Source organism: Mastacembelus armatus, chromosome 17, assembly GCF_900324485.2.
Source record: "Mastacembelus armatus chromosome 17, fMasArm1.2, whole genome shotgun sequence".
Taxonomy (NCBI): domain Eukaryota; kingdom Metazoa; phylum Chordata; class Actinopteri; order Synbranchiformes; family Mastacembelidae; genus Mastacembelus; species Mastacembelus armatus.
Window position 1 is genome coordinate 21139390 of NC_046649.1, and position 17958 is coordinate 21157347.

Below are 17958 nucleotides of genomic sequence, written 5' to 3' on the forward strand. Positions count from 1 at the left end.
CTTTTCATTTCTTTGTATTCTTCTGCTTCTCTTGCCACCTACCTTTTCTATGTTTGTTTCATTTCTTTTCCTCTCTTCTTCTCCCAAGTGTTGAACTTACAGATATTATGTGAAAGCCTCTCTGTGTTTGAAGTGACATGTGGTCCCCGGCTCACTTTAGCTATTATTGTTGATTAGAAACAGAACAGCAGCTCAGTAAATCACACCGCTGACACCACTTATTTGACTTTTTTGGACAAAATACCTTCTCAAACTTCTGTAGGCCTCATCGTGCCCCGTTCTCTAGCTGCTCATACTGCAGCTATCGGACCCTGACATCAGCATAATGTGCTGCATAGCAGACATTATTAGCAGACGTGAAACTGCAGTACAGAAATGCGAAACACCCAATAGTTTAGTAGTAATTTAAGAAACAATGTCACCATTACACTGGCTGAAATGTTCGAGTGGAATTTTAAAAGTCATGATATCATTCACTGAGAATGCATTCAGAACACTTTTAAAGTCTTCAGATCCCCGCTGACATTGGGCGAGAGGTGGGGTACACCCAAATCACCAGTCCATCACGGGGAGATACAAACTAAATGCATTACAATTATTGCTAATATTAGGTCTGAGAAACTGCTTAGTTAATAGCTTAGAGTATAAAGTCACCATAATTCACCTGTCTGAAGTCTAAAAACACTTAAGAGTCATATATTTATTAAGACACAGTCAAGCCACTCTGCTAATGCGAATGCGGAAAAGGTGCAGTTAAGTTTTTCCTGCCTTCCTACAAGTTTTTTATGACTTGATACTTCTACTGATAAATACAGTATATTTTATCATTTATCATGATAAATCGTTGGTTCTGAGTGATTATCCAATACTGCATTACACATTTGCTAAATAACTGTGTGCAACAAAAACGTTTTAAGTTGCATTGAGGATATTGTCACATATTATGTTTTTTCCTTTATGGACCTCTACAAGCTTCTCAAGGCTAGTCATACATCTAATGCTAGAGCACTGAGCTGTTCTAGATTACTTTTATTAATTTATGTATAAAACTGGCCTTGGCTTTGGCCTTCCTAGGGATCCACTTCAGAGCACAGCTATCAGAGCTGGCGCAGCTCCAGTGGCTTGCTCATGGGCATGTCAGCAGGTCGAAAACCTGCCTTTTCATTGGAAAGTGCTGCTTTGTGTATACCATTTGCATTTTTTACTATTTTTTTATGGTTGTAGCACTTTGGTGCGTAGCTGTGAGGCCATAGTAAAATATGCAATGTTGTACAGAGAGAGAAATAATTTATTTATTGTCTGATTGCTTTGGTTTCCAGCCGCTGACCTTTACTGTCAGGTGCTTTTTATGATAATAATGAATGATACTAAACTTCTGTGCATATTTGTACCTTTATTTTAAGAGGTCTTTAATACATAAAACCACAACCTAAGTGCTGGTAACATTATGTTTATATACAGACCAACGTAACGTCACACTTCTGGAAAAATACAGAATTTTCAAAAAGTGTCGCTGGGATTTCTTTTATAAGCATTAGATCAATGAGTCTACAGGAGTGTAACAGTGTATTTGACTTGAGTCATGCATTCAATCTAATACCTGCTGATATTGCCTATTTGAGCTGCACCTGCAGTAGAAACCAAGCTGTTCACTCCTTTAGAAAAACATTAACAAACCAGGAAGGAGAAACGGTTTCAGCGTGTGTGGAAGCGATCTGGCCGTGTTGGAGGGAAGTCATGGAAAAGTCGTGAAATGTTGCAGCGCTGTGGAGCCACGGTGGGAAGCCTTCAAAGACTTTGCGTGATATTTTTGGATTGTCTGACTTTGACTCCTTTCTTTCCGCCCGTCTGAGGCGAGAGGAGAAAGCAGGGAGGGCAGCTCGTGTTGAACTAGCCCTCTGGTAAGAGATTAGAGTTTGCTACTCCCCCTGCAGTCTGGGCCGCACTGCAGCTCCAATCCATCCTGCCTTATAAATTCACCACGGACTCACAGTGACAGGTTCTGGCAAGGTATAGGAGTGCAGTGTGTGCTCGTGAATAACTCTGCCAATGTGTGTCTGCAAACGTGTCCTGTTAAGTGTGTATGTGTGTGAGTGTGTGTGTATGTGAACCACATGATTTCCTGTTTTCATTCCAGTCTGATATGCCACATGTGTGTGTTGCATGTCCTGGTCATTATTACTGCGTGGCTTTTTGGGAGGCATTAAGTGTAATTGTAGAGTGTGGTGGGAAAATATGTGGAGAGGTGTATCAGAGAAGAGGAAGGAGGGTCAGAAGAAATGAAGCAATCAAGTGAAGGAGGGAGTGAGTGGGGAAAGAAACAAAGAGAGGCACAGGAGGGAATTTGGAGAAAAGAGATGAAGGTGCAGAGCCAGATGGAGCTAGGGGTTATGGGAGAAAGTGGAAAGATAGATAGGTAGAAGCCCACTGTGATAATTGAGAGTAATGTAGAGGAAGAAGGACGTAGAAAAATGGTGAAAGACTGAAGCAGGGAAATAAATAAGCAAGAGGGAGTAATGCAAAGGAACAGAAAGCTTTCGAGGGACTGGGAGAAGAGGGAAGGAGTGAGACATCTTTTACTAAACAGGCTAATTCTGAATGATTTCATTTGTATTCATTTCTTCAGGTTGTTTTTACAAAGCTCTCCTTCACTATATGTTGAGAAACAGCAAATGGTTAAATTTCTTCTTCACTGTGATTCAGTTGCAGAAGTTACTCTGGGCAGTTTCAGTGGGTTAAACCTCCCCCTCTGTCCCCAGCTGCTCTCCACCTACTGCACATTGTGTTTTAATGCAGCTGAACTCAAACTGATCCGACTACATGGCTCCCTGTTATCTGGCTGGAGAAAAATACAGCCAGTGACAACACTTGCAGTGTCATATTGTAAACGTCATTGAACTGTATCATTGACATTTAAATGAGCAATCAGAGATAAAGTTAGAAGTGTTTTTTTTTTTAATTCTACCACCACACAGCTTCTGACAGGATTTACGTCAGCGTTTTCCAAAAGTTCAGTTTTGAGGTGTCAACAAAGCCAGCTAAGCATGGCTAGAGGGCCAAATTTCCATTTTTAGTGTTTGAGGTTCTTCTGGTTCTGCTTGTTGCACCTTTTACTTCTGCAGTAGTTTAATGAGTGAGAAACTAATTTATCTAATGGAACCGCCTCCTAATATTCACATAACTGTAGTGGATGGAGACGCAGCATTTTTTTTTTTTTTTTTTTTTTTGTAGATTTTTTTTTCTGCATTTGGATGGATAACCATTTATAAAGAGAGAGAGGACAGAGACAGGGTGAAACAATAGAAGGTGTAGATGAGAGCAGTAAGGCCCCGAGAAAAGAAGAGGTGCTGGGAGAAAAAAGAGGCAGAGTAAAGAGGTGGAGAAAGAGGCATGAAAGGTAGATGAGAGTGTGTCTAAGGGGGAAAGAGATTTGGAAAGCTTTTGGATGAGATCATGGGAAGCTAAGATCTGTGTGTTTAAAATGAGGCTTAACAGGGCTCGGCCTCAGCCCGCCTCTTCTTTATGAACACACACACAGAGACACTCACTCAGAACAGCACAGACTCCTCCCTGCTCCTTTTTATGACTGGTCCTGTGATTGCAGAGCCTGCAGACTAACGCACACACACAGCTGCACCTGTCCCTGACAAGGCTCTGCAGGAAGAGGCGTGGTCTTTGGCATCGGTCCTGCCTGCATTTAAAAAGCTTGATCGCCGTGGCAACACTGGTCACAGTTTCCCCTCCAGCTTGTTCTTATCAGTGTTTTTACACATAGAAACGTCTCTGTCCCAGTTTCTTTGCTGTTTTTGAAGAGATTAGTATTTAACACAATAAGGCAATGGTCATCTACAGAGCAACTGCATTGAATTCAACCCAGGAGTAACAGATACTCACTAAAGTTGAGTTTAGACCAAGAGAAAGTAAATGAAGAGAACCAAAGAAGATATATGAAGTGTGGTTACATGCCTCGGGCAGCTGGGTAACTGTCAGATTTGTCTAATAAGATAGTGTCATGTAAACATGGGCAGAGGATTTGGGAAACCTGATTTCCACAGGTAGATTTCTCCTGGAGAACACCAATTTCATTGTCATTATAAGCAGCAAGCAGGTGTCTAATGTATGCATGTGCATGAGAGAAGACTGCAAACAGGGGAAGTGACAGCAGAGCAGCAGGATGAAAGGAGAGATCATTATACACAGGGATGCGTCATTGTATTTAACTGCATCCAAAGTCTGACTAACACTAAAAAGTGACAACTAGAAGTCTGAAAAAGTTGGTGTTGGTGCTTTTTTAAATTTGCGCTGTGAAAGAAAGCGCTGCTCTGTCTGCTTGGCCTCTCACTGTTCTATCCTCACAGACCGCAGGAAAAGAAATTCTGACCTGGGAAATGAGACAGCGTCGTCTGTCATAAGCCATACTTCCAAATGAGGTCAGGGGCAGGGGAGAAATCTGATTACTGATCTGCTGCAGGTATAAGGAGATTTGCAGTAACCAGGTTACTACGGTGCTTGTAAACGTAGTCTCTGATTACCCACATAACATAGTTTCCCTCAGTAACCAGGTTACCTCAGTGCATTGCAGTCTACTGATTTACATCACCTTCTCAAAAATACATAATGTGTAAAATCGAAAATAGTACCTGCTGAAAAAACTCAAGCATTTAGCCTATGGCAGGTAAATTTGTGAGTGTATGCATTTCTGCCTTCCTGCCAACATTAAACCCTCAAGACACTTTCCTCTGGAGTGCCACATTAAAATTAAGCCTACTGGTTTAATTATTTGTCATAAGGTTCATTATAATTATGGGGAAACACATCCCATGTTTCTGACCGTGAACTCAAACATCATCGATTTTAATGGGACATTTTAGCTGCAGCTGCAGTATCAGATAAGCTGCATGTATCGGTACTAGTTATAAATCAAAGATGGTTCTAATTCCTGCAATGCTACTTGGGAAATGCAAAGATTAGTGCTGGTTCATACTTTAAGAGATAGTGAGGTTGTTATTTTAGCATTCTGCCCCACTGCTCATGGCCCTCTGCACATTGCAGCTATTCCAACACCAGAGATTTGGTATTTTTCCTTTAGCACCATTAATCCTTTTGCACTTGAAATGGTCGGTGGAGCTCAGGGTCTTTTTTAGTGGACATTTGTTTGTGTGGTTGATGAAACATGTCTAGAAACATTGACACTGGCTTTCATGTGTGAAGCGTTACAAATGAGTAGCTAACGTCTTGCTAAATTTGTCATTTCCTCTTTTTCCTCTTGACCTTAAGGAGACACCTTCTAATTACTTAGAACAGCTCCATTTCCACATAGCTCTGAACTTTCATAACATCAAGAGTCAGGTTGGTGAAAGACCATGTTTATTAACAAAAATCAGGGAGTCTAAGAAATGTTTGAAAGCCATGTGGCTAATTTTCAGAAGTGTCCAAAATAGTTTTTCTCAGCTATTTCGAAAACTTGTAGTTTTCAGGCTTTGCAACTGTGAACTTCGTAGAAACTTGAAATATATGGAGTCTGTCCTGGTTTAGAAGGAACAAGGCTCATATTTAAGTTGCCCTCTGGTTCCCTCTAGTGGTTTGATGCAAAACGTTAATAATAATACAATAATACAATATCAGTGTATCGTCGATGCTTCTTGATACTTTCTTTTCAAGGAAAGGCTTAATCCCTCATCAGCTGATAAATGAGCATTCACTTTGAACTTGTGTGTTTTCAGTGAAAGAGGAGTTTGTGTCGGAAGAGGAAGAGGAGGCTGTGAAGGATGCTCTAGTGGAGGAGATTCTCCAGCAGGGAGACACAGCCATCATCTACCCTGAAGCCCCCGAGGACGAGCACAGTCCAGCAGAGATAGGAGGCGCTGATGAAAACGGTATCTGTGCTTATTTATGATTGATTATTTCAGCGACTGTCCTGATTATATTGGAGATGGTATCAGAAATGTTAAAAAGTTTAAATTGAGGTTTTGCACAGAGAAAACTTTACTCACTGTAGTATCAAAACAGTCTAGCCACTTTATCATGAATCATCATAAGGAAATTATTATTAATTGGTTCCACGATTAAACATTAATTCCTACTAATTTCTACCTGTTCACTGGAGAACAAAGTGATTATGGGGTGTAGTCACATGCTACAACCAGAAAACACAGAGAAACACTCTTGGGGTGAATTTACCTATTAGAGTGCATCTCTTCTGCTCAGTCCAGACTCCCCTCTTTAGTATGAAATCACAGAAATAAAATTAAACAAAGCTAAATAATAAAGTGGCGGTGATTGATACAGGACTGTGAAGCCTTACACACAATGTGTTCACCGCTTGAAGGTTAACGGACCTTAAGAATCACCCTTCCTGTTGTCTCCATCTCAGGGACTCTGGATTCCTTCTCCCAGTTGCACACTTGCCCCTACTGCTCACGTGGATACAAACGCAACGCATCGCTGAAGGAGCACATCAAGTATCGCCACGAGACCAGCGAGGACAACTACAGCTGCTCGCATTGCAGCTACACCTTCACCTACCGCTCGCAACTGGAGAGGCACATGAGCCACCACAGGGGTACCAGGGAACAGGTAACATCCGAGCTGCTGTGCACATGGAGTCAGTGGAGGAGACGAGTATTTTATCATTGACACAATGCGCCAAACAGAGGGCAGATGAGGTCTGCTACTGTAGTCACAGTGACCTGTTACAGTGGAAAAATACCTAAGTCAAAGCATTTCATCAGTATTACTGTGGTTTTGATCTGGTCTCTGATATACAAATATGATTAATAGAAAAAATATAAAGAATCTAAAATAGAGACACATCTGCTATAGTTTCTTATCACTTTTTCTTGTCTCTATGTATTTTTTTCTGTCTCAGCGTCATATGTCCCAGTCAACAGGAGGAATTGGTGGAACTCGTAAGTTCAAGTGTACCGAATGCTCAAAGGCCTTCAAATACAAGCACCACCTGAAGGAGCACCTGCGCATTCACAGTGGTGAGCTGTTGCAGTGGCACCACACAGACGCACATTTGCATATTCACGCATATTCTGATCTTCAATTGGCCGATATCGCAACTTTACTGCTGTACAGAAGTGACGCCACCTTGAACTCATCATCCCCCTGTTTGCTATATAGATCATAAACCCTACCCCTCATATCAGGCAGTGGGACAGAAGCCAAACTAAAAATACAAAGTACAAATCAAATCAGTTTTCTGTCATGGTGGTGTAGTGGTTCATACTGTTGCCTCACAGCAAAAAGGTTCCAAGTTTGAATCCAGTTCAACCCCAAGGCCTTTCTACGTGGAATTTGCATGTTGGTTCTTTGTCGGCTTGGGTTTTCTCTGGGTACTTGTTGCATCCCACAGTCCAAACACATGCAGGTTCGATTGATTGCTGATTCTAAATTGTCAGTAGATGTGAATGTGAGTGACTGCAAATTGGGTCACAGCCTACGTATTTAGGATATACAGTTTGACATGGTGTCAGTAAGAAGGGCTGCATTGCTCATACACAGTCTGTGGTTCACACATATGGCTCTTAAAGCCTGGACTGGTGACAGCCCCCTGCAGACCTGGACAGACTCAAAAACCCGAGGAGGAGAAAAATCCCCAACTTTATGCAAAGAGTCAGGGATGACACGAGTCTTTCTGAAGCACTGAATCAATATGAGGCATCCATCCATCCATTATACCCGCTTATGTCTGTATGGGCGACATCTGCTGGTCAACCCTAAACATTACATGTGTTTACATCATGAAGCAGGAGCACGGAGCTGTTATCTTCAGTAACAATAGAAGTTATTGATGTATCTTAAAATACTGACAGCTTTGTCCTTTGATATATGATAAATATAAATATTTGGGGGATGTTTGCGTCAATGGGAAAGTGTAAGAGTCAAAACTCAAATAACCCTCGAAGTTTTATGGATCCAAGACCAGGTCGACACGCGCATGACGTAACGAGACCTGGATTGGTGTGTCCACGTGCTTTTCACGTGTTTGCGCGAGGCACCGAAACGTTTCGTCGTGATAGTTTGTGTTTAAACAGGTCGAAACGGGGTCGACTCGTGTGTTTGTGGCTGAGTATCGCCTCAAAACTCCTGTGATGCAGTGCGTCGACATCCAGGTGAGAGCCAATCAGATCACCTGGATTTCAGCGGAAACGGAAGCACGTGGTTGTTTACGTCTCCGCACGGTTGCGTGATTTTTTAAACAAAACAGAGAAGAAAGGTATCGTCGTTTTCTCGGTGTCTACGACGTGTCTCTAACGAGGTACCGGGACATAAACCAGAACTGTTTCTGGTTTATGGTTGATCAGATTCTGTCCAGTCGGAGCACAGAGTCCAGTCCTGAACACAACAAGGCCAGAGACGAGCTGCTGTTCTCCGTTTGTGCGTGAACGCGTCGCGTCGTGTTTTGGTAACTGTGTGTTTGTGTTTGTCGTAGCTGTGTGTGTTTAAGGACATTAATAACTGCTCTGATGTATTAACTCTGCATGTTTAGCCTTTTATTTCATTTGTGGAGTTCACCAATCATGTGCAAACATAAACCTGTAACTTAAGCAAAAAGCTAAACAGCTTTTAAACTCAAAACTTGGCTGTTTGAGGTTTAGTTTGTTTACTGACATCAAAATGATACTTTTAATACTATACTGTTAAAGTATTTCAATTAAAAAGAGTCAAAGTCTGAAATTGGGGAAACTAGAAGCTCAATCAGTTTTTATTTTGATCAGTACTGAGAAAGAGTTTTCAGAGTTTTAATTTGAATAAAAATCTTCCTAATGTAAAATTCAGTGAAACTACTCTTTTAATAATTTTGGTGATTTTCTATTGTTTTTCTTTTAGGTGAGAAACCATATGAATGTTCAAACTGCAAGAAGCGTTTCTCCCACTCAGGCTCCTACAGCTCTCACATCAGTAGTAAGAAGTGTGTGGGTGCAGCTCCCCCCAACGGTGTCTCTCGACTGTCAGTCAAGGCCCCCCCACCCACCACACAGAGTGCACCTGTTGTAATCGCCCCGGCCCGCGTGGTTCCTAAAGAGAAGACGGAAAGTAAACCCCTTCAGGAGCAGCTCCCTGTCACCCAGATCAAATCTGAACCTGTGGAATATGAGTGCAAGTCCGTGATGGCGACACCAGCAACTTCAGCTGTTTCTAATGGCGTTGTGAATGGAGGGAATACTCAGCCCACTGTGGTCCCTGGTGCGGCGCTGCCTCAGGGTGTGGCTATGGTTGTGCCCACAGTGGGTCTGATGTCACCTGTCAGCATCAATCTGAATGACTTGCAGAATGTGCTCAAGGTAGCAATGGATGGAAATGTGCTCAGGCAGGTGCTGGGTACAGCCAATGGGGTGGTGACACAGGGGAAACAAGGAATTGTAGTCCAGCAGCCGCAGCAGCAGATTATCAGCCTGCCGGCCTTTGTGGATCAAGACGGAACCACGAAAATCATCATCAACTACAGCATCAGTCCCACAGCCGCCACCACTGCCACTACTCAGCCCACACCGCTTATTGTCAAAAATAATCTCCCTCCCCCTCCCGCTGCTACCACTGCTGCAGCTCCTACCTCCACCAAAACAGATGACCCCCCAACCCCAGAAGCAACTGACCTTACCATTGTCAAAGCAGAGTCCGCCACAAGCGTAGGGGCAGACGGAGCCACACAGAAAGAAGTGGAAACTGTTAACACTTCGGTTGATAAAACAGCTCAGATGCCAAAAGCCAACAGCATCAGTACATGTTTACTATGTGACGACTGTCCCGACAACCTGGAGGCATTGCACCTTCTCCAGCATCGCAAAGCCGCCAATGGGGAGGCTGTCGACTCTGCAGCCCTGGACCCTTCTTTTGCTGCTTTGCTAAGTGAAGCTGGGGTGACGCTCGAGGAGCCACCTGTGGACGACCTCCTCTCACTGCTCAAGACCTATTTTGCCTCCAATGCCAACCCCAGTGACGAGGAGCTGACAAAGATCTCAGAGTCTGTGAGTATTCCTGTGGATGTGGTCAGAAAGTGGTTTGCAAAGATGAACTCTGGGAAAAATGTGGGAAAACACAGTAGTGACGCTACAGCAGTTTCCAAAAAGACTGAAAACACAATTTCTAGTTCAGAGGACACCTCAAACCAGAATGAAGAGGAAGAAGAAAATACCACAGAGGAAACATCCAACAAAGCCTCATCAGAATCTGGAAGCACTTCTCCATCAGGCTCCACGTCAGTAGGGCTCAACACCGGGGACCTTGTCATTGTTAAAAGTGAGCCCGAAGACCCGGACGCCCCAGACTCCCAGGCAGAGCCACTTGACCTCTCCCTTCCTAAACATATCGCAGCAGCATTGAAAACCAAGACAATTACGCCTCCTGCAAAGCAGCAGGATCAGCCTCTGAACCTGACCTGCCTGAGGAAGGAGCAGCTGGAGGGGAGAACCATCTACGTAACCACGCCGCAGCCTGGAAGACCTGTCAACATCGTCACTGCTGCACAGCTGCCCACGTTGGTGGCCATCGCTGGTCAGGGCACTGTGAGCTGTCTCAGCGCCGTCAACACCACAGCAAAGCGAACCATCTTGATCCCCCAGCTCACCTACACCTACGCCACTACAACCGGCAACACCACTGGAGCAAAGACTGTCGTACTCAACGGCCATAAGGTTGTTAAACATCATGTTTTTCAAAGAATGTTTCCTTTGTGTCCTTTATGAATATCAAACTAATTAGAAATTATACAGTAAATAACCTGGAAACACTGGAAGTGGTGGATTAATTTTTGAATGTAGTAACTATTTTCATATGTGATCCTAGTCTTCATTCCCATAAATACAGTAGCTATGCAATTTTCAATGTACAAAAGTAAAAACAAGACATGACATCTGTTTTTCCTGAAGTTACAACTAACCATTAGTTATTAGTTCATGTCGACCATCACCCATTAATTTTCAAATATCAGTAAATTGTTAAAGATTCCCAGAAATCAAGTGTCAACGTTGATTTAGCTTCTTTTGTCTGACCCAGAGTTTTAAACTCAAATACATTAGATTTCTAGTTGAACACAGCAGATAAACGCTAAAAGCTGAAATTGAATTTAAGTGAATGTAAGTTATCGTTTCATATTTGTCCCATGGATTTGCTCAGAACAATCTATTTTACTTAGATCTAAGAACCACTGAAAGTTTTTACTTTCTGTTTCAGTCCATAATGATGTCACCCAGAGTCAAACTTTAGGCTGCATGTGGGGGTCTCAGGTGGTTTGGCAGGTCTTATCCACCTGATTGTGTTGTTTTACATTACTGATCAGAATACTGCCTGTTTACATTCTGTTTCTGATTCTGTTCTGATGAGTAATGGCATTTTCTTTTTCGTTCTACAGCAGGAGAAGCAGTTGGACAACATCTCTAATGGCGTGTCTGTGGTGGAGGAGCAGAACGACTCAGACTCGTCCTCTCTGATGAAGAAGCGTCGCCTAGAAAACGGCGTCTACCCCTGCGATCTTTGCTCCAAGGTCTTCCAGAAGGGCAGTTCCCTGCTCAGGCACAAATACGAACACACAGGTATGAAAGAAAAAGCTCACTTAAACACACAAAGGACACCCCCTGAATTTTCATCTGCTGAATTAACACAAATTAACTCATTTGTCTTATTGCGTCTGTCAATCTCTGTCAAGAACTTCAACAAAATATTTTTACAAATATGATTTATTTTATTTGACAGGGTTTCTGATTTTCATTCCAAAACTGGTCCTAGTTTTCAAGGCTCTGACGTTACATGTTATCATGACATTATGACATAAATGTCATCTCCATGTGACCTGTAAATGAACCAGTTTAGACAAAGCACAGTAATAACAGAGACTCCAGAGATTTGTTGTGTTTTGTCTGTTTTCCCTGAAGCACCAGCTGCGAGAGCTTGGATCATTTGGGAATGTGGTTTCGTTGGCGGTTAGCTGTGATCTGCACCACTACAAGAAACACTCAAAACTAAAGTATAAAAACTATTAAAACATTTTGTGTAACAGGATTTTTTTTTTTTTAATCATCTCAAAACCCTCAGACTTACTCTGCCACCCATTGTTGAGGTCCTGACACCAGAATTTCAGTTTTCGTTATCTGGTAGGCTGACTTCAGCTCTGACCTCTTGTTTAATCTGCAGGAAAACGGCCGCATGAGTGCAACGTCTGCAAGAAGGCCTTCAAACACAAGCACCACCTGATCGAACACTCGAGGCTGCACTCTGGTGAGAAACCGTACCAGTGTGACAAGTGTGGGAAGCGGTTTTCTCACTCCGGCTCGTACTCCCAGCACATGAACCACCGCTACTCTTACTGCAAGAAGGACGGGTCAAACTCGGGCTCTGGATCTGGCTCAGGGCCTCGCAGGGTTCAGTCGGAGTTTGCCAGTTCTGGTTCTGGACTCCAGCCGGACAGCCGGACCACGACCCCGCCCTCCCAACTGGACTCTGATGAGAGGGAGAGTGAGGAAGAGGATGATGATGACGAGGCCATGTGTATGGATGATATCCGTGTCGTGCAGGTGGACGACGGCGAGTGCGAGATCTACGAAGGTAACTTTGATGACGACGATGACGACGAAGAGGGGGAGGAGATTGCAGAGGAAGAGACGATGACAGATGGAGAGCTGGGAGAAGAGAAGATGGAGGTTGTGTGTGATGTGGTGGAGATCGAAGTGGGGGACCATAACATTGAGGATGAAGAGATGGAGGCAAGAAATGAAGAGAGGGAGGAAGCAGCAGGTGTAGAAACAGAGGAAATCAAAGACTGTGAAGAAAATACAGACAAAAGCATCACGGAGGGGTCAGACGGCACCGAGCCCTCAGAGGAAATGGTGACAAGCGCCAAATAAAAAGGAAGGAAAATCTCTCCGGGACAATTCGAATGTGTTGGTCAATGAAGTCAAGTTAATTAAGACAAAACCGCATCTTGCCATCAGAAGAAAGTCACAGCAGTTCCCTGATTATAACGGTCCACTACTGTGTACAAAATCCAGGTGTGCCTGAACTTGAAAAAATAAAAAAAAGTGACTTTTTTCTTGTGGAAATTAAATATCAGTGTTAAAAATTGTTTATAGAAGTACAGATTTTAAAGCAAACGTACCCATAAACTCCCTTGTTGTTTTGTTTGTTTTAATTTGTCAGTGTTACTAATCTTGTTCTCGTTTGAAGCATTTCGACCTGTAAAGATGAGAAGATTTCTATACCTTTTTATTGCCAATGAAGTTTCCTAAATCAGTATTTTATTGAGTTCTACGAACAAAAACCTCTGCACTACAGTATTCCTGGTTTACCTATGGATACATGCCTCATGCATCGTATGCCCTTCAGTGTTATATACGTACACTAGCTAGCGAGATGTTGTGTTAGTGTTAGTCTTGGCTAGCTAGCTTTAGTTTTGTTTTCAGTTTGACTGTTAGCCTTAAGGAAAACAAAGTATTCTTGGGGAGGGTTGTGGGTGTGATGGGGGGTCCGGGTTGAGAACGTGGCTTCTGTACGCCATAACCAAATTTGTGCTATCAGGGAAGGTAGAGTCACAACCTCAAAAGCCAGCATCAGGCGCCCTTGTTTTGCAGCCTGGCTCAGCTGGAACAGGTGCAGTCTTCACGTGAAGACTCAAAAGCAGACTCCACCCGTCTGGCTGGGCTGGGATGCAAAAACACAAGCGGCAGTTCTTAACAAGCTTCTCCATATTTTGACTCTAGTTCAGTTCAGTCAGTGTTCAGTGTTATTAGCTTATATATGAAGTCATACTGTCCATGAAGGAACAGGGCTGTTACCTGCTCCACCCCGATGCCTCCAGCCTTATGCAAGACCTGTGTGCTGTTAAAAGTGCCATTGAACAGTATTATCATTTCTTCTTCACACATGTAGCCAGTATTATGTCCCTGTTATTTACACAAGACTCATATTGACTAATGTTTGTTTACTTGCACAGAACAGTAGCGTTATTGAAAGATAGTTTCTGGGAAATCAGTGCAGATATTTTTGAGGCCTTTAACAGTATTTGAGCCACTCATGACAGTTGGGAAACAGTATTAGGGCTGCGGCTACAATTCAGTTTAGCATAGATTAATTTGCCTGTTATTTTGCTTAATAACCGATTCATCTTTTTGTTTACGAAATAAGAAAATTGTGAAAGATGCACGATAGTGGTCCTGAATTTCTCTTCTTTTTTCTTACCAACAGTTCAGATCTCAAAGTTTTTAGGTTTAAGGTAATAAAAGAGGAAATCAGCAAATGATTGGCTTTTTATGCTGTTGTGGCACAGTTTATAGTTAGCTGACTGACCTATGTTTCCCAGTCTAGTTCATACGTAATTAATGTGTGGATACTGTCCTGAAAACCATTGAGAAATACAGTCAAGACTGAGCTAACCTGTGCATATAAAATGCATTGTGACCTGTTTCCCACTGCTGTTAAAGAAAAGAAAAAAGGCTTAAAACAGAAAATGTTCTATGAATGCAGATGCAGTTATTTGAAACTAAAACTACCCTGAGTCTGCAGGGAGGTAATTAAAAATATTCCAAATCAAGAGGAGCTTAAAGTAAATGGAATCTGATTTGTGCACTTGTTTTCATATGGTAAGAAAAAGAAACTCACACACTTCAGGTAACAAACGTTAGTGAATGTGGTCTCTGTCAGTGTTTTCAGTTGGATTTACCGAACAGTGTTTATAGTATTAGACTAATTTTTTTGTTTTTATGTGTCTGTTTTTTTTTTGTTTGTTTGTTTGTTTGTTTTTTTCCAACAATGGCAGTATTAGAACCCTTTTCACAGATTAAAAAAAAATGTACCTGTTTAGTTTTTAGAAGACTTTTTTATATTTATGTGTCTTATTTTTATATTTTCTTTTATGGTTATTTATTACACATTGTAGTGTACATTACTGTAGTTTGAATTGATACAATAATATATTTTAGTATGAAAAGTAATCTCAAGACAAACAAAAAAAAACCCCAAAATGTGGTTCTGGGAGTTGAAGTTTGTTTTAACAAAAAAAAAAAACAAAAAAAAAACCATAAAAAGATAAAACATGTATTCTGCAAACATGACTTCTGTTTTAAGCTAAAAAAAGAAAAAGAATTAATTGAGAAATAGAAACTGATACATGTGCATCCGCTCTTTACGTCGTAATGAAGCTACTGAATTATAAACTCTGTGATTTTAAAAGCATGAGGCGTCGCCGTTTTAATGAAGGATCTTGTTATGAAGACATTACTCCTCCCTTTTTATTTTAAAGCCAAATTTAGATTGTCCTGCACCCTGTTTGCACCCTGTTTTGTTTTGTGCCAACTTGTTCCATTGTACTGTCGAAGGCTGCATATTGTTTGTCCTCTACACAACCTTTGTAAATCCACTGTCTTTTGTATTGTTTTTATTTTAGTTTTGCTCCATTTTTATGACTCCCCATCACAATAAAATATAAGTCAGCATTTTCTGAGTTACTTGTTTTACTTCAGGTTCTTGATTTGTCGACTAGGACGTGAAATGTTTAAGGAAATGTCTGAAATCACGTTTCTTTCCTCCATAACACTACAAACATCCACTTTCCTCAAACTCAGTTCTAATAATAAAGAGCCTTTTAACTACATTGAGCGCAGTGAGAAATCTCAGGAAAAGCTCCAGGACGTGCAGTAGGTGGTGTGCATGCGGAGTAAACAGCCATATCAACAATAGTAAAACTATGGGTGAACAGATTTGCTATGATGCAGTTGGCAACTCTGCATCATTTATTCTCAGAAATAACCAAAATGCCAAAAATCACAGTATTTTTGAGAACACAATTCTAGAAAAGTGTAAGAAAAGAGCAAACGGCAGCAGTTTTACAATATGCAAGAAATATTACCAATGCAAATTGGAACCTACACAAGTCAGACCTGACTAACTGCAGACTAGAAAACTGGACTTAGAGCCCAAAAGATTTACCATGAGATCTGATAGTGACTTTGTGAAGTGCTTCATACAGCAGCTTGAAGTGCAGTACATTATTATTACAGAGAGAGTATGGCAAACTGGTTTGTCTTTCTGAGGGAGCAGACTTCAGTAGCGTGTGCTGCTGCATGTAAAACAAACAAAACAAAGATTCATCTGCAGGTGGTGCTACAAGTCAACCCAGAAAATGACAGTATCAGAAATGAACAAAGCCCGTAGACTGCAGTGTCTCATTAGAGAAGAAATCTGCACTAATTCTTCATAAATAATTGTTTTATCAGCCGTGTTTATTCATTTAAACCAGCGTCCTTCAGTGCAAAGGAGAATTTAGAGCTCTACCAAAATATAAATCCATGAAATCTAGCCATCATCGTCTTTTCTCCCCTGGGTAAATGACAGATTATCTGCATGGCTGATTTCAGCATGCGGAGTTATTATGTGCAATTACAGGAAAAATCAATAACATGATAGTGGGGGTGGGGGTGGGGGTGGTGGGGGGGGGGTATGAGGAGAGCAAGCAACTAGGAGAGTTTTCAAAAATTTGCTTGAAAAAAATTGATTTCCAGAAGCGTTTTAAAAAGATTCATGAGAATAAAAGCATTACATTTTTATTTGTTTGACGATTCCCTCGGGTAATTAGAAAGAAAAGAAGCTGTTTTCTTATGGGAGAAAACTCTGCTAATGTCCAGGTAGCCTAATGAGAATGTATGTTTGTAATGCGTTTTTACCCAAAGCAAACTACTGCCTATTAAAAGCCAAATTCTGTGGTGAGAGTTGTTTCAGTGTAAATGAACTTAATAGATCCAATAAATATTCATGATGCAGCTGATGATACTCTTTTGTTTGCTCTGGGCCAACTGCTGTGTGTGCAGTGTGAGGAAACTAAAGAGGTAACTGTTTTTAGTGAAGCAAGACAAAACACAACAGCTGCTTCATACACTGACCAAAATTATAAACACAACATTTTTGTTTTTGCCCCCATTTTTCATGAGCTGAACTCAAAGATCTAAGACTTTTTCTATGTAAAGGCCTAGTTCTCTCAAATACTGCTCATATATCTGTCTACATCTGTGTTAGTGAGCACTTCTCCTTTGCCGAGATAATCCATCCACCTCCCAGGTGTGGCATATCAAGATGCTGATTAGACAGCATGATTATTGCTCAGGTGTGCCTTAGGCTGGCCACAATAAAAGGCCACTCTAAAATGTGCAGTTTTATCACACAGCAAAATGCCACAGATGTCGCAAGTTTTGAGGGAGCGTGCAATTGGCATGCTGACTGCAGGAATGTCCACCAGAGCTGTTGCCCGTGAATTGAATGTTCATTTCTCTGCCATAAGCCGTCTCCAAAGGAGTTTTAGAGAATTTGGCAGTACATCCAACCTCACAACCGCAGACCATGTGTAACCACACCAGCCCAGGACCTCCACATCCAGCATCTTCACCTCCAAGATCATCTGAGACCAGCCACCCGGACAGCTGCTGCAACAATCGGTTTGCATAACCAAAGAATTTTGGGAAGCTCATCTGCATGCTCGTCGTCCTCATCGGGGTCTCGACCTGACTGCAGTTCGTTGTAGTAACCGACTTGAGGGGGCAAATGCTCACATTCGATGGCATCTGGCACTTTGGAGAGGTGTTGTCATCACGAATGAATCCCAGTTTTCACTGTACAGGGCAGATGGTGTCATGTGGGTGAGCAGTTTGCTGATGTCAACGTTGAGTGGCCCATGGTGGCAGTGGGGTTATGGCAGGCGTATGTTGTGGACAACGAACACAGGTGCATTTTATTGATGGCATCTTGAATGCACAGATGTACCGTGACGAGATCCTGAGGCCCATTGTTGTGCCATTCATCCACGACCATCTCCTCATGTTGCAGCATGACAATGCACGGCCCCATGCTGCAAGGATCTGTGCACAATTCCTGGAAGCTGAAAACATCCCAGTTCTTACATGGCCAGCATATTCACCGGACAAGTCACCCATTGAGCATGTTTGGGATGATCTGGATCGGTGTATACGACAG

The 17958-nt window shown here is 42.1% G+C and overlaps 1 protein-coding gene across 7 annotated transcripts in view; it reads left to right on the forward strand.

Moving 5' to 3' along the window:
• The window catches only part of LOC113134012 (zinc finger E-box-binding homeobox 1-like), a 61002-nt gene extending 45563 nt beyond the window's left edge, over positions 1-15439 (forward strand). For 5 of the 7 annotated variants that reach the window (XM_026313178.2, XM_026313179.2, XM_026313177.1 and 2 more), the window contains exons 3-8: positions 5724-5876; positions 6374-6576; positions 6869-6986; positions 8839-10643; positions 11360-11540; positions 12139-15439. In XM_026313178.2, the coding sequence (XP_026168963.1) occupies positions 5724-5876; positions 6374-6576; positions 6869-6986; positions 8839-10643; positions 11360-11540; positions 12139-12848 (3170 nt within the window). In that variant the 3' untranslated portion in view covers positions 12849-15439. Of the gene's footprint in view, positions 1-1990; positions 2011-5723; positions 5877-6373; positions 6577-6868; positions 6987-8838; positions 10644-11359; positions 11541-11879; positions 11972-12138 lie in introns of those variants that run through there. The other 2 variants (XM_026313181.1, XM_026313184.1) reach the window with 2 other exon arrangements.
• The last annotated feature ends 2519 nt before the right edge of the window (positions 15440-17958 follow it).